At 30.1% G+C, this 17,168-nt stretch overlaps 1 protein-coding gene across 3 annotated transcripts in view; it reads left to right on the plus strand.

Moving 5' to 3' along the window:
• Nucleotides 1-16,922, plus strand: part of LOC116775525 (nephrin-like) — a 149,216-nt gene extending 132,294 nt beyond the window's left edge. For all 3 annotated transcript variants that reach the window (XM_061525143.1, XM_061525142.1, XM_061525144.1), the window contains 14 exons: nt 2,415-2,566; nt 3,992-4,136; nt 4,366-4,496; nt 4,784-4,937; nt 5,357-5,451; nt 9,835-9,925; nt 10,204-10,317; nt 12,261-12,373; nt 12,571-12,754; nt 14,047-14,172; nt 14,641-14,730; nt 14,802-15,169; nt 15,610-15,817; nt 16,267-16,922. In XM_061525143.1, coding sequence (XP_061381127.1) covers nt 2,415-2,566; nt 3,992-4,136; nt 4,366-4,496; nt 4,784-4,937; nt 5,357-5,451; nt 9,835-9,925; nt 10,204-10,317; nt 12,261-12,373; nt 12,571-12,754; nt 14,047-14,172; nt 14,641-14,730; nt 14,802-15,169; nt 15,610-15,817; nt 16,267-16,355 — 2,060 coding nt within the window. In that variant the 3' untranslated portion in view covers nt 16,356-16,922. The remainder of the gene's footprint in view (nt 1-2,414; nt 2,567-3,991; nt 4,137-4,365; nt 4,497-4,783; nt 4,938-5,356; nt 5,452-9,834; nt 9,926-10,203; nt 10,318-12,260; nt 12,374-12,570; nt 12,755-14,046; nt 14,173-14,640; nt 14,731-14,801; nt 15,170-15,609; nt 15,818-16,266) is intronic.
• Nucleotides 16,923-17,168: the final 246 nt, after the last annotated feature.

Below are 17,168 nucleotides of genomic sequence, written 5' to 3' on the forward strand. Positions count from 1 at the left end.
TAAATATTCCCAATTGTATGAAAAATAAAAGTTTTTTTTTTTTTGATTAAATCTTACAGACAATATAAAGTTTATCACTTAATAAGTCCTACATAATACTTAGTCTAGTCCAAGAAGTGACAAAAGAAGGGAAATAAATTAAAAAATTAAACCGAGGTATCTCCAGTGTAAAGAAACAGTTCTTTTATTTAACTTCGGATTACTTCGAGAAGCCCCCCATTAAAAGTAGAAATTGTTCTGTAAGCTAAATTTTAAGAATACGCTGTTAGAAAAGAAAAGTTTTCCGAGACAAAAGATTCGCATTGAATGGTCTTTTAGCCTCGATTAAATCGGCTCAACAAAAGATACCTTTAATCCCTGATACAATTAAAGTATTATCCAAAATCTCTATTGTTGGAAGGTGCGAATAATTTTGAGTGATTGTTTAAATTTACAAGTAGAAGTTATACTGGCTATTTAAGATTAATTCGTATGGACAATCCCTTCAATAATTTTATCTACATCTAACAAACGAACAAGGATATTTAAAATAAATGTATAATATAGATAAATTTATTAGAATATCGAGTTATAAACTATGTTATATGTAATCTTACAGAAAATATTTAATAAAAAGTCTTAACAGCGTTGTGTATATTGAAGCATGTCGCTCCCAGTCACCGATCGAATTACATACTTGAATTGTTCTGTTACTTGAGTGGAAAATTTCTGGATAGCTAGCTATTATTGAATGCTTGATGGCTTTTAGGTAATATTGTTAAAGATCTTGTCAGTAAGGTAATAAAATCTCCAATATATATATGTGTAAAAATATAATCAAGGTAAAGTAATTTTATTTTTATTTTAAAGCTTATATTTTTCTATTTAATTCTATGTTAAGAAAATCTTAAATGTCCTCCGTCTATACTTTTAATTTGTAATCATATAGACAGTCGTCAACTGAAGTTCTTTTTCAATAGTGACCATTAATTTTTTGTAATAAAATGCCATTATTGGGTCCAGCGCTTAGGGCCAATCACGCTTATAGGATCGAAAACCATATTTCAGCTGTGAAACGAACCCATTCAGAATAGGCTTACCATCAAATCTTATTGGAATCATTTGCGGTCCAATAATAACCTAAATTGAACTGCAGCCTTTTTTTTTCTTAAGAACCTTATATTCTCTGATGACGTTTTAAGACTGTAAAATATGTTTGTATGTTATACTTTTATTTTTCCGTATCAAGGCTCTGTTTATATATAAAAATTCTTTTGAGTAGAATTACATATATATTTTTTATTATCATATTTATTTATAAATCTTATTCTTTTTTACAAGAATACTTTTTTGTTGCATTTTTTTTTTAATTTCAATTGATGCTGGACCAAAAATTTCGGTCCATAAAATTCATACAAACCAACATTCATGTTGAAAAATATTTATAAAACCAGAAATAAAATAATATACTTTTCGACCGCTTATTGATTCGTATAATATAATTATTAGAATTGATACTCTTCAACAACTAATTCGCCACTATTATTTGCTTTAACGTTAAAGGAAAACTTAAACTTTAGACTGTAGTCTGAAACTAGATAAAATACTTTGGAAATGTAGATGAGGGAGTTAACGGCATCTTGGTCTTAAACCTAGTTAGAAATTCAGGTTCATTCTCAACTTGTTACTCCTGAAATATAATATCCCAGTAAGACCACTGAAGCGTTAAGTTTTAAAACTTCCCGCATTACTCATTTATATCAAAATCTTCTTGGTTGGTGCTCTGAAATTTTTACGTTCGGAATATCTTCGTTATTTTAAATTAAATATCCAACTAAACTGCTATGCAAGCTAGGACCTCACAAACTTAACTTTAGTTAACTCTGAATGCAATTCACGTAATAAACAAAGTTGTTGATTTGTGTCCACACACCACAACAAAGTTTCAATCAATCCTTCGGGACTACTCTCGTTATAATTGTTTGAGGAGCGATGATTGTAACTGAATAATTCAAATATCTATTTTCCTCGCTTCAAATTCTGTAATCCCATGGCAGTTTCAATACATTTCTTGTTATTTTTGTAGTTGGTTTGAAAAAAATCTTTGACTTTAACTGAAATTATATATAAAAATATATGTTTTAATTACAACAACATACAAATAAAACTAGTATTTTTCGGATGAACTACGCGTGATTTATTTTTGTAAAAAACTCGTCTGCCCGTGATGACGGTTGCTGCAAAGTTACCGAAACGTCGGGAGTATGTAGATTTTTAACAAAATAAATCACGCGTAGTTTATCCCAAAAATACTAGTTTCATTTAAATGAATACTCGCGAAAATCTTAGATCTCATTACAACAACATACAATTTAAAAATATTGTATTAATAATTTGAAACCCTACATGTTTACAATAGTTTCTTTTATCAACAGTGCGACCTCTATGGGTAAGGCTGTTAGGGGGTAAGCGACCTCTAGTGGCGGGGCAGAGTACTGAATTAGTCTGCCAAGCGGTCGGAGCGCGACCAAAACCTAACATATCATGGTGGAAAGGAGGCACAAGATTGAAGAATGTTAGAGAAACAGTAAGTCTACTTCAAGTACTTAGACTACAAGGATTATGTTTAGACATAAAACGGTATACTACGTAAGCCATAGAATAAATATCTTATACATAAGTTGTGGTTTCCTAGAGGTCAAAGGCCTGTCTCTCGTATCCGTCTGTCGTATATGAAGGCGGGCTCGAAACCTGGCATGTATCAAGGTGATTTTTCCCGATATATAGGTACTTTCTAAGAGTATTTAGACATCACTGACAGACGGTGTAGAAAAACATCGCGAGGGAACCTGCACTTATAATTTCAAATTATAAGTTTGACATCACCAATCCGCTTTGAATAGGCGCGGTGATTGATGCTCTAACCTCCACGTGAGAAGAGGCTCTTGCTCAGCAGTGGGCACTGATAAGCTGAAGATGATATACAATATAAAGTTGATAAATATTAATTAGTCGTGCTTTTAAATTAACTTTAAATTAAGAGGCTTCATCACTGTGGAATCTTAATAGTCCATGTGCGATCACCCTATGGCTTATTAAACTTTGGAACTTGCTAATTGCTTTTGAGATTAAAAGAACTCTTAATTGTGTCTCCTTAATTAATCCAATTTAACTTGAATAAACTTCTCCCTTTCTGTTTGAACAGTACAATATTGAGTGTTTTTATATTTCGTCTCTTCTTATTAAATTTTATCCGTCGATATTACGAATTACTTTCATGTTTGTATCTGGAGTAAGTTGAATTTATTTCATTTGCGATGATAATTATAAGTTTTCAATTACTTACGTATTGTTTTTGCGATTTTTAAATAGTTGTAGTACTTAATTAAATTGAGAAAATGTTAAGGAACTTTCTTGTTTGAATTATTTAGATCTTTATATAACTATAGAGCCATGATAATATTATTGCAAGTAGCTTTTCTCTTATATTCTTTACTTTCAAATAATACAATATTTCCGTATGAAATTTTAAACTGATCTTGTGAGAAATTTGTATGTACAACAATATGTTATGTTATTGTTAATAGACTATGAAACTTTCAAACGGTATGTAAAGTGTTGTAGTTTAAAAATTCAAAAACTCCAAAGTTAACTAGAATTCTAGTTTAGATTGTAAACTATTTGGATTGGAACTAACACGGATGCATTTGCAGAATTCTGTAGCGATTTTTTTTCTAAATCTTTGGAGTGGCTTTCATTCTAGGCACAGAATTCAACGTCAATTCGGAAAACAAATTTAACTGTGATGATATGTACGAATATGTGTACAAATTTGGAGGCTGTGAATGTTGCAATTCTTTCTGTCATGTTCTGTCGTGTCATTTTGATATTTTTTTTTTTTACGAAATACTATTTAAAATATGTTGATATTATCCAATTGGTCTATATTTTAATATGTTTTATGGAATTTTATTGATATTTCAAAACGAAAAACTTACTTTTCTCCAACCAGATTTCATCGGATGGCAATGTTACCAGCAGTATCCTGACCTTTGTGCCCTCGATCGATGATGCTGGGCGGGTTTTATCGTGCAGAGCTATACAACCTCGTTTACCACACTCTACTCACGAAGACGGTTGGAAACTAGAAATACAACGTAAGATATTAACAGACTTTAAAGTTACACTAAATTATTTCTCCTTTATGTGTTTTAATGGCTTAGTAACATCATTGCTTCAAGTCATGATACTAAGCATGAGTGAAATTATCTTTAAAATACCTTTGGACTAGTCTAAATTTTAATATAACGTAATTTAATAGTAACAAAATAATTTTTTTTTTTTTCATCCGACTTAGAATTTTTCAAATGATTAAACATTTTGCAGATTTGCCAGTGGTCAAATTGGAATTAGGTGCTAACTTGGACGCGGATAAAGTGATAGAAGGTTCTGATGTGTATTTAGATTGTATGGTGCGAGCAAATCCATGGCACAGTCATGTATATTTTACTCACAATGTAAGTATATATAATTTCACGAATTTTTATCTTTTTCAATATTAAGAAACTGATATAAACACAGAAAAAAGTTTCAAAAGTTGTCAGGTCGTGGCTATTTTTAAGTTGTATAGAATTTATGACAACTTTAAATCTTTTGTTTGGCGAAACAAAACAATAGTAAAAGTATTCTATTATTAATTAAATTTTGTATTAGGAGAGATAAAAAGTGGTGACATTAGGCATGTAAATAACCTAACATTTGTAAAATCTATTAGAGCCTTTAAATAAAAAGGTAATAATTTTAGGGTGCAATAGTAAAACCCGGCCCAGGAGTTGTTTTGGCCAACCAGAGCCTCGTTCTTCAGCGTATGTCTAGAAAAGCTACGGGCGGTTATGTTTGCGTCGCAAGGAATGCACTAGGCGAGGGCTACAGTGACCCACTAGTGTTGGAAGTGAAATGTAAGTTGCTCTATTTTAATATAAGCGACACTTATTAACACGATAATATTTATAAACCTATATATTTGTAATTAAAATTATATTAATGATTAACATTAATAAAATTAGTATAAATTTTGGCACATCAACTGAGATATATTTTAAGAGACGGAATTATCAACACACGGTGTGAAGAAAGGAAAAAAATATTTAATTTTTTTATAAACTCATTTGTTCTGTAATGTTTTCACAGAAAAATATTATTTGTTCGTCTCACCCTAAGAAGGTTTAGACAAATAAATTTTGTTAATATCCAATACTAACGTTGCCATCCGAATACATATTTTTTTTCAGTGTCGCATTCGAAATCAAAAATCTTCTAACGATCTATGCGATGATTTGAATTGTAAGATTTTTAATGCCTTAATCTCCTTATATAGATGCTCCTACATGCAAATCTCATCAAGCGACCGTCATCAGAGCAGCTCGTGGGGAGGTCGTCGATATTATGTGTGAAATTGATGCCAATCCTATGGTACGTATTATTTGTATTTGCATACAAAAAAAAAAAAATTTTACTTGAGAATATCTGTTGACCAGTAAATGATGTATACAAAGCGAGACACTGCAGTTCATCGTGACAGTTGTAAGCGAATTCCTTATTTCGTATTTTAAGATGTTACGCAACAATTTCATTATCGCAGTGAATGAAATACATTTATTATAATAGAAATATGAAAGCGTTGATATTTAAATTTAAACGAAGGGAACGAATATATACATATTTTTAAATTTCGAATATAAATATCGGATCGTAAAATGTTTTTCCTTAAACATTAATTTGTCGTTCTGTTAGGCAAAAAAAAAAATTACTTTTGACGTTTTGTTAAAATATTCATTCGTTGTAGATTGAGTTCGAATAAAAAGTCCTTTGAAAGAAAATAAATGTTTTAACAATTTCTCAGAAGTCTTTTTTTTATTTTTTGTAATATTTTGTCGGCATGAAACGTATTCAGAGAATTTTTTTATTTGTATATAGTAACCTGGGGGATTTGTTTCGGGTGCCTATTATATTAAATAAAATATACTGAATGTTTACTTTTAAGTCACTGCGAGTAAAAAGGGATTTACATTTAAGTATTTGTTATTCATTAACAGATTTTGATGACTCAATTTCTCATTACCTGCTCGTGAATAATGAAAAAAAAATTATATACATAAATAATTAGCAGTCTAAATTACCTATTTAGGACTAAATGATGTGACTTAAATAAAATAAGAGGAAAGCATTCAAACAACTATATAAATAACAATATTATAATTATTTTTTAAAATTTTTTTTTTATAAGAAAAAGGAAAAAACACGAAAAACATATAATTTAAATTCATAAACCAGCGCTGGTGAGTGCACAGCTATTAAAATATTGCTTCTGTAACCATACGGTTATCGAATAAGATTCTTGGTGTAGACGAAAAATTTTTTCAAACAAATTATATTTTATATCTGATACGTAACATTATACTACTCCGCATTAATTTTATATACACTAGTAAATAAATATTAATTTATGTGTTAATAATTTTTTTCTTCCCCTGTTTATACATATAACGCAATTTTGCACGTGATACCTTTAAAAGGGTCTTTGACCTAGATCTCCATTAAAAGATAACTTATCTTTTGAACATCCCATTTCTTTTATAGTTTTGTCATTTTTTTGTTTTTACATAAATAAATGTATAATATTTTTATCATTTATTTCCTATTTATATTATTTTACGTATTTTTTGTATTTAAATAGGGACAGATTTTAATATTTGTTACATGATCCTTATGCCTTTTTTCATAGTAATGTTTTCATTCATTCAGTGTTTATTTCTACATTGCTTCTATTTTTTGTAAATTAACGCTAAAAAATTATTTATTATTTGTGATATTAATTTGAAATCAATATAACGAATAGATTAGCGATTATAATAGATAAATGCTTTTGGTAGCTATACTTCTCCCTCTTATCCAGTCGTCGATAATAAAACAGGACAATTTAATTATTAAAATAAAACCAAATTTGTGTTCTCATGATTTTATTGAAGCCTAATTAAATTAAGCCTCATACTTATTCTTGTTGTATCCAATGCGATCATGCAACAAAAATTTCGTGTTTGCAATTAATTATCTTGTTTTACTTCTATGTGATATAAGTTAATATTTCGTTTGTGTTTTCGGCGGATATCTGTCTAATAGGACGGTAAAAAAATAAAATTTAAGTTTTATGCAACGGATTATTTATTTTTTAGAGTTTTATTTTATACAAATATTATAATAGGGCTTAGTTACGCATTTTCATTTTAGTAAAATTTTTTGATATTGGGTTTAATAGTAAAACCTTACCTCTTTTTTGGACGTGTAAAATATTTGGATTAATTTCAAACAATGTATTAAGATTAACACTTTATTTCCGTATGTACACTGCCGGTCAAAAGTTTGAGACCACTAATAAAGAACTTTTGTTATTAGTAAATATTTTCAAAACATTGGTGATAAAAAGTAATCTGCACACCTGCATATTCTATTGTTTATAAAGATCACCTAAAAGCTTATTCTTTTGTATTTAAGATAAGAAAAAGGCAATAAACAACCATTGTTTCCAAACCTCAATGTGAGCCCAGGAAGAGTCCGATGATAATTGCCTGTCAAAAAAATTATTACCTCGTTGCAGCAACTGACAATTATTTTATTTTACTTTAACTTACAATGCGATTGTTTTAAATTCTTAAAATATTTTAGAATTTTTATTTTAACCCCATATTTTCATGGTTATCTACGAATATCTGCAGGTAATCTGATTTCGTTGTTCCTACAGTGAAGACGTCTCTAAAATGGGTAAAGTTCGCGAAATTAGTATTGAAACGCGAGCTGCCATCGTTGTTCTCCATAAAGAAGGCAAATCTGAACGTGAGATTGCATCTCAACTCAAGTTATCGAAGACTTGTGTTCATCGCAGTATTGTGCGGTACAAAGAAACTGGCAGTAATCAAGATCGTCCGCGCTCCGGAAGACCAAGAGCTACTACTTCTAGTGAAGACAAGTTTATTGTGGTAACCAGCAAGCGAAATAGACGCCTAACGGCCCCACAAATTCGTGTTGAAGTCAACAGGTCTCGGGAAAAACCTGTGTCAGTATCTACAGTGAAAAGACGGTTGCGAGACGCCAACTTGTTTGGTCGCGTTGCTGTTCGAAAACCTCTTCTAAAACCGCAGAATAAGAAAAAACGGATGCAATGGGCCCTAGCCCATCGAGACTGGACCGAAGAAGATTTCAAAAAAGTACTTTGGAGTGACGAATCTAAATTTGAAATATTCGGTTCAAAAAGAAGAATTTTCGTTCGACGTTCTGCCGAAGAAAAGATGATGCCACAGTGTGTAGTCCCGACTGTCAAGCATGGTGGCGGATCTGTTATGATCTGGGGTTGCTTCTCAGGCTATGGAACTGGAAATCTGGTGCAAATTAAAGGAATTATGAAAAAGGAGCAGTATAAAGAAATTTTGGAGAAAAATGCTATTCCCTCCGGGCTTAGGTTAATCGGCAAAGGATTTATTTTTCAACAAGACAATGATCCTAAGCATAGTTCAAAATTATGTAGGGGCTATTTAGACAATAAACAATCAGAAAAGGTGTTGAAAAATATGACATGGCCACCCCAAAGCCCCGATCTTAACCCTATAGAGCTTTTGTGGGAAGAGCTGGACCGAAACGTCCGGGAACAATGTCCTTCTTCACAGCAGGCCATGTGGAAAGCATTAGAAGAAAGCTGGAGTAATATCTCGCAAGAAACCATAATTAAATTAATTGCTCGCATGCCAAGGTTGGTTAAACAGGTCATTAAATGTAAAGGAGGCTATTTTGATGAAAAATGTGTATAAAAACACTTGTGTATTTTTTCAAACATAGTATTTTTCAAGACTTCATGTAATATAATTTTAATTTTGAATCTTGTGAGCAACATGAAAATAAAAACTATTTTTCAAAAAGTATTAAAAATATTGACTTTTATTTCTTTTTCTCCACTTTTTTATAGTGGTCTCAAACTTTTGACCGGTAGTGTATATATATATTGTATCGAAACTACTGTCTGAAGATATAAAGATCCGAAGATATAAACTACTGCCTCAAGTTTTGCTATGGAAATCTTTTATTTCGTATTTATTTTAGGGGATTCTAATGACAAAAAAGTCTCCTTATACAAAACTGAGTTGAGATATATATATATATATATATATATATAAAGACAAAGACGTAACACTCGAAGTGACTATACTATAATAAAATTCTATTCAAACATATATGTTAATATAAAAATATAATACAAAGATATACCAATACCAATACCAATATAAATACCAATACTTTAGTTCATAACTAAGCAAATTTACATAAAATTTTAATATTTTTGTTACAGACTTCACAGCGATATTAAAAACGATTTCTAATAAAGGTCTTTCAAAATGTTGTCTTGCAGTTTTTAATATTAGTTTTGCCTTCATTACTTTAGTTACTTAGAAGCCTTTTTATTATTTTTGAGTTTGTTATAATTTACTATAGGATATAAATCATTAATTTTATTGTTTAAATAGATTTAAGTCGTAAAACCTTCATAACTTTATCCATGTGAGTGGGGCCTTATTTCTAGACTTGGAAAAATTTTGGCATCTGAAATCACCTACGAGTGTATACGTGCAATAACTAACGTTATTTTCAAGAAATTTTTCATCTCAAATCTCTTTTATCTTCTATCAGTTAGGCACTATGATATTCTTTTTGGCAGATACGAAATGATTATCGATTCTTTTTGTAAGTCGAGAATTCATATAAGATTTACCTAATTATAAGGGAAAACAAATAAATGAATTATTTTAACAGGAACCGATGACATATCAGTGGTGGTTTAATAGCAGTACGCAAACAAAACTGGAACTCAATACGTTTTCAACAAATTCTCAGAATAACCTCGGTAAGTCTTAGTCCTAGATGGGTGTCAGTCGAATTAATTGTTGTATTCACTTATATTATATTTACAAACAATTAAAATAACTCTTAATGTATTTTAGTCATCGACAAAATTTAATGTATTGTTAATGCTCTCGATAACGTAAAAACATTATGTAATCAAATAAAAATTATTTTAAATAAACCATTTTGTTATTTAATCCACTCGAATCTATGTGGTAAATTTAATTCTGTGTTTATTCTAAGATAGTATTTGGCTTATTAATGTATGCAACTCCACAGGAAGGTATTTGTACACAGTGAACACTTCATCTGACTACGGCTGGGTTCAATGCACTGGTACGAATTCTGTTGGAAGACAGAACACTCCTTGCTTGTTTCACATCCTTCCTGCTGGTGAATATATATTTTTTAACTACTAGCTTTTACTGTGACTCCGCTTGCGTCGATTTCGGCCAAGCTATGTTCAGGACATAGCAATTTCCGAACGAAATCGGGTCAAGCGTAAAATAAAAATTTTATTTTCCTTTTTATAATGTACAGCTTTTGGGAAAATTTTAATAACGTTTTGATTTTATTTTTCACATTACGTGACAAACAAATAAATTCGTCATATTTGATGTTATAATTACTTGCAAAAGTATAAGCACCCTACAAATGGAAATTATGATTTAGTACAAAAAATATATATAATTTTAAAATAATATTATTGGTAGGTCCGTCGTTTAAATGTGACGTCACCAACTCTTAATTGTTGCTTATTTTTCTTTAAAATAACTAAACATATTGTTTGCCGTACTTTATTGCATGAACCGTGTAATCTGGGTTAAAGGCTTCACCGACTGTTTATATGAGATAAGCACACTGGGTATACGACACAATAATTTAATAAAAAAAAAAAAAAAAAATTAAAGTCAATCTAATCAGAACGTGATTCAAAATTTTGACACATATTTTTAATTACAGATAAAAGACATTTTATTTAAGACATCGCAATGGACCAGTCTTTCACTGTCCAATATTTTTGTCTGGCAACCCTTTTCAGAGTAATTTTCTTATAATATTTTGACATTATGGTATGTAGTCTTTCAGTTCAGATTTAAGAAGCCTTCTTGTAAGTATCCTTACATATGTAGCTAGTTCTACGAGATCATAGAATTATTAAGCGACTGCTAATGTACGATACCGCTTCACGTTCCGTGATAATTATTTGACTTGTTCTTTGTTCATTTTCTTTAAATCATTTAATTAACTGAATGACTACTTCTCTTCTCGACCTATTTTCACTTAAAAGATTTTATTAAAACTTTATCATCTTGCGATATGTTCTATTTCTCTTGTATTATAGGCGAGATAAAAATTGGCTGTCTGGAAATATGACATTGACAGTTAGTTACGAAAAATAAGCGTTAGATTGCTGCTATTCCAGACGAAACACTGAACAAAAAATACAAAAATCTTTAAGCTTCATAGAAAAACTTTTGTTACAAATTTAGTTAAACATAATGTATGCTTTGCATCTTAAAATAGTATATATATAGGGTGCCCAATATCTTTGCTCTGTGCCGAATATTATGTTAAGTATTTGTCGATTGTCGAAAAAAACTACACTACCAATAGACTGTCTCATCTTATTCAGTGGGATTTGGTAGTGTTACGCCTTGTTGTTTTCTCAAAAGCAATGAAATATTACTTTATGCGTTACAAAAAATATGTATTTGAATGTTATAGAATATAACCAATCAACATCTTTTCATTCCTATTGATTTATTGTCAGACAAAAAAAAAATATTTCATATTTAATATCGTATAATCAGATTATTCGGTTTATATAAAAAGCTACAATTTCCTTAAAAGCTTAGTAATTATCTTAAGAAGTGATAATAAAATTCTTTAATAAAATCCGCTCAACTTATTGTACTGAGATGCTGTACGAAATGTAATTAAGATCTTTTCTCTCGTGCAGTTTGTCTCACAGTCGGACACCAATTAAGTGTATCTTAAGTTTTACGCTAAAATACATGTTTTCAACCTTTTATGTAAAAATTCACTCGTTTAAATGAAACTGTCTCCGTGGACTTGGTTATTTGTTCTTTATGTAAATTCGTATTTAAAAAACTTAACAGAATTCAACCGTCGCTAAGTTTATAATACAACTTAAATTTAATTTAATTTTTCTAACAAAACTTTCAGTTTAATTTATGTAACAAAAATTTATGTGTAAATTTTTTCATAATAAAAAGACATCGATACTATTTATTGAAACTAGTAAAATTATTAATATGTCCAAAAGGTTATGCTTAAGGAATTTTCTTATATATAACCATTTTCTTCTACAGAGAAACCGTCGTCGGTGAAAAACTGCGAAATCACAAACATGACGTATGACTCACTAACTCTTGGATGTTCCCCCGGACACGACGGTGGCATGAAACAATCGTTTCTATTACAAGTGAGAATTAATTACAATATTAAATTCAATTGATACAAAAATTGTCAAAAAGTAAAGTCTCTATCATTTCTCGAATGTATTATACAAGAAAATATAGATAGAGTATCAATTTATTAGACGAAAAAATTTAACATTGCTTAACAATACTTAAGCTAGAACGAGAATTAATACACATTACGTTGTTTGTATATTCTTAGGTATATGACATATCAACCGGTATTCTGCTTCGTAATATAACAAGCGAAGAGGCTCAATTCATAGTTTGGGGTCTGTCCGGAAGTACAGCAGTTGGTATATCCGTTAGAGCCTTCAATAAGAAAGGCTTAAGCGAGCCCTTTACCCTCACATCAAACTTATTGAAACATCCACAACGACATACAGGTTAGTATTTAATTTAAATTTTTTGACTGTCAATAAAGTGACTTTATTTTCTATTAAGCTAAACAATGTATCTACCCTTAACACGATTTTGTTTCGTCAAATTACTCACATATATACAGTATTCACTCATAAACTCACGTTAATATTAATGTGCTAAGTTTAATGAATGAAAAACTCAAATTAATTTGTACTTGATGGTTCAAACTCGTGTTAAGCAACGGCTGTGGAAGACAGTAGGCCAGTCAGTGTGACTTCAAATGTTTTGTTACTGTATAAGTTATAATCTATGAGTTATACTAGAATTTATGCTTGAAAACGATGAAAAAAAAATATTATTTATAGACCATTAAAGGGTCGGAATGACCTCGTGGGTACGAGACGGTTTTACAACACCCTCAGCGATAAACGGGTTATCGTTGCATGTAATGCGAGCGTTACTATGATTTATACAAGTTATCTCAGCCGTTAGGACGATTAGTATGTTAATTTTATTAACAGGTAAATTTGCCGTATAATAATTTTATATATGTACATACGAATTTAATTTCGGTACATTTCGGCACAAAAACTTATGAAGTTTGTCATTTTAATATATATTTATTTTATGGAATATTTGGAAAAGAATTTTTAGATATCAGTTAAAAAGCTGTTTAACGATTAAGTTTGCTTTGTTATTATTTGTTAATAAAATTAAAGTTTGAAATGACGTTACAATCAAAACAATAAAAAAATATGTTGTCCTTTTTTATTGATATTATTTAGAGGTATGACGAATATTATGAATAAATTTAGTAGAACTAGGTCATTGAAGTCTACCCTAAACGTTTCCAAGGATTTAAAATAGTCAAAATTTTTTTCTTTATTTATTAAGTATTTTCATGTGTGCAATCGATAAAATGAGTTAAATCTTACATTTATTGTACGGAACCTCGTATTTTTCTACAGCGAGGAAAAATATGTCCATCTATTTTATACTTACGCCAACGTTGGTTATAATAAGTAAATATATACATCTCTATTGCCCAAAAGCTACGACCTATGAAGGTCTCATTAGTTCGCAACTATATTTTGTTAAGTTTTAACAATCATTTAAATGAAACTAGTATTTTTCGGATAAACTACCGTGATCACGGTTGCTGAAAAGTAACCGAAACGTCGGGAGTATGTAGTTTTTTACAAAAATAAATCACGCGTAGTTTATCCGAAAAATACTAGTTTCATTTAAATGTATAAAACTCGCGAAAATCTTCGATCTCATTATTTTAATAAACAGTTTGTTAATTCGCTTTTAGCCAACGTTCCGGTTCGTGTGGAACTAACAACTGTGTTGGTGAGCGTGCTCGTTGCTGTGGCCGTTATAGCAATACTCACAGCAGTATCCGCTGTCATTTTCTGTTGGAAATACTGTAATAAAGACGGTGAGTTGTATTTAGTTTGGTAGTGAGTGAGTCGTTTGTTAGTTACTGTTAATTAAATTAAGAATTATCATTTTTTATTTTAATAATTAAGGGTAGGATTGCATAATACGTAAATAAATTGAAAGGTTTTTTTTTGTCTTTTATGAAGATATGTGGAATACAAAATACGTAAATTGCATTCTGCAAATATTTTACTTAATGGAAATAACAAATAAATAGATTTTACGTGTCACTTTAACAAATATTTTAATGGAAAAAGTCATGATGTTTAAAATATATCAAATATTTACGGATACATATTCCATTTTGCTGTATTTCACCAGACGTACATTATATTAATTAACTTAACCAAGATCCAATGCAACTGTTCCCATTCTATAAAATGAAATAATCTGAATTTAATAAAAATATTTTTTTTATTACAATAAATATTTATACGAACATATATAATTGTTTTTTTATGTGCAGACAAAAATGAAAAGACAAATCGAAAACAGGACGAGATATCAAATATACCGTTGACTGGTACCAACGAGTGTGAGAGCGTTGATAGCTTGGGTATGTATAAAGAAAATCAATTAGCATTCCGATACATTACAAACACTATAATGTCATTATGATTTCCATAGATAAAAATCCAGACATAATACCAATCGAGGGTAAAATAAGCGATAATTGTTCGAACAAATCCTCCGCGACCGATTATAGCTCCATAAGACCGTTGTTATCAAAATCGGACGACAAATACGATCACAATCCGACCGATCGGCACTACGACCACGGCGATCCGTGTAGCCAATACGTCCAAGTACGACCGTTAGACTTCCGAGTACATCAATACCAGCATGGCCTACAAATGCCCAACGTGGGCCAAGCTATGCCAGGCCTTGGGATGCACATGCCAAATATTGGACCAAACGAGTGCCGGCCGTATGATAAGGTTTACGAGAATTGGCTGAAGTACAAGAATGCCTTACCGCTAAATACTAGCGGACTGGTAAGTTGTAACCTGTTTTAAGAAATATGTTATTCTGTTTTGAAATTTTTTAATTATTTCCGAATGTTTTGAAGTATCCCTAGGTTATTAATATTGGAATGATGATTTGACTTAGTGCATTTTATATTATTTACATTTCATATTTATTGTATTTCAAATATTACTTTTAATTTAATAAAAAAAAAATGCTTGTAAGTCAGAAGTAATTTATTTGTTAACAGAATTATTCAAAATTATACATTAAAAATAGCACATTTTCTACAACGAATTACCGAAACTTATAAGATTATTTGAAATATTAGATATTTTTTATACGACATCATATGATTCATGTACACACACACACACATTCACACATACACGCACGTCGCACGCACATGCATAATATTCATATTATACACAAACGTATACTCCCATATGTATATATATGATCTTTTAAGCTGCCGGTAGAACAGCTCATGCCACCGGAACTGTACACTCCATCGATATACACAACCTCCAGCCGGAATCCTCTCAACCTGTCTCAGATGCCGGAACTCGAGCCTTTCTGTGACAGAAGGTCGCCCCCCGTTAGGGTCAACGCGGATAATAACAGCGCCTACTATAATGTTGACAGACATACACACACCCTGCCTTTAAGGCGACCTGGTAAGTCATATACGAGTGTACCATATATCAATCAATGCCACTATTTGCTAATATGCGTTCATATAAAATATATTAAACAAAAATTTTCATATATGGTGAGTTTTCTTTTCTGAAAATATCTTATACCTAATCTTACACATATTGAGTCAGCCGGGGATCGATCTTTAGAATCACAGTACTGGAACTGACTCTCTAACCACTCAGCCAGATCTCTATAATGAGCCAGTATAATAAAATATATTATTAATTTACCATCGGAATAAAATAGATTTCATATACCACTGAATTAGTTATAAAAAAATATATATTAAAATTTTAATTAATATACTAAGTATCTCAAACTTTTGATTTGTTTCTGTACTGATCGTGTTTTAGATATTAATAAATTTTGTAATTTCAAAAAAAAATGTTTAATTATTAACGTTTTTATCGTTGAAATTTTATTTCAGCCAACCATCAATTAGATACGAAGCAGAATCAATTGAAAACAGCGGAAAACATCATGAAGCAACCGGAAACGAGCCAAGAGTGTAGATGAGTAACCACCGATGACTATCTAGAGACGAAAATGTAGTTCAGTGTAATGTGAATAATAATTTAATTAAAATGAACATAAATCGAAAGTTAACGAGTGTTTCAGTGGTAGCTGAGTTTGAAGGGACCCAGTGTTGCCAGTGTGTTTTAATCGAGTGGTCAATTGTGTATTAAAATTTATATTAGTTTATCGTTGTTTGGATTTTCTAAAGTCTTAAGACTGAAAATTTAATGTAAGTAATTTATACGTTTCAAATTATTATAATTGTATTAGACGATTAATTATTAATTGTTAAAAATGTAAATTATTGTAAATATTTATTATACATTGTACAGATTATGATAAAGAAATGTTGCCATTATAGGTTAGTTTGTTTTTAATTGGCTTGAGTCATATGAGCTTCTCGTATTATGAAAAATTACCAGATTATCGAAGTATTTATTTTTAGTTTTTGTACTTATTAATGCGTGTATAAGTATTCGTGTATAACAATAAAGTTTTTAAATTATGTACAGATATAATTAATTGCATATGCCTATAAAAGTGTTGTTATAATTGTAAAAAAAAATATCTTGATTTTATTCATTTTAATTATAAAAGATTCGTATTAAATTGTTTCTATGTTAATAAATATTTTGCATTCATTAAATAAAATTATTACATATATATTTCGCTGTGTTTTTTTTTTTTAATTTTTTTTTTGTAAAAGAAATGTAACGAGACTAAAACTCGTAGATTATAATTTTAAAGAAATTAATTTCTTTCAAAGAAATAAATGTAATTTATATGTGTAAATATAGTTTTATTGAAAATCCG

This window comes from Danaus plexippus, chromosome 27 (genome assembly GCF_018135715.1).
Source record: "Danaus plexippus chromosome 27, MEX_DaPlex, whole genome shotgun sequence".
Lineage (NCBI taxonomy): Eukaryota > Metazoa > Arthropoda > Insecta > Lepidoptera > Nymphalidae > Danaus > Danaus plexippus.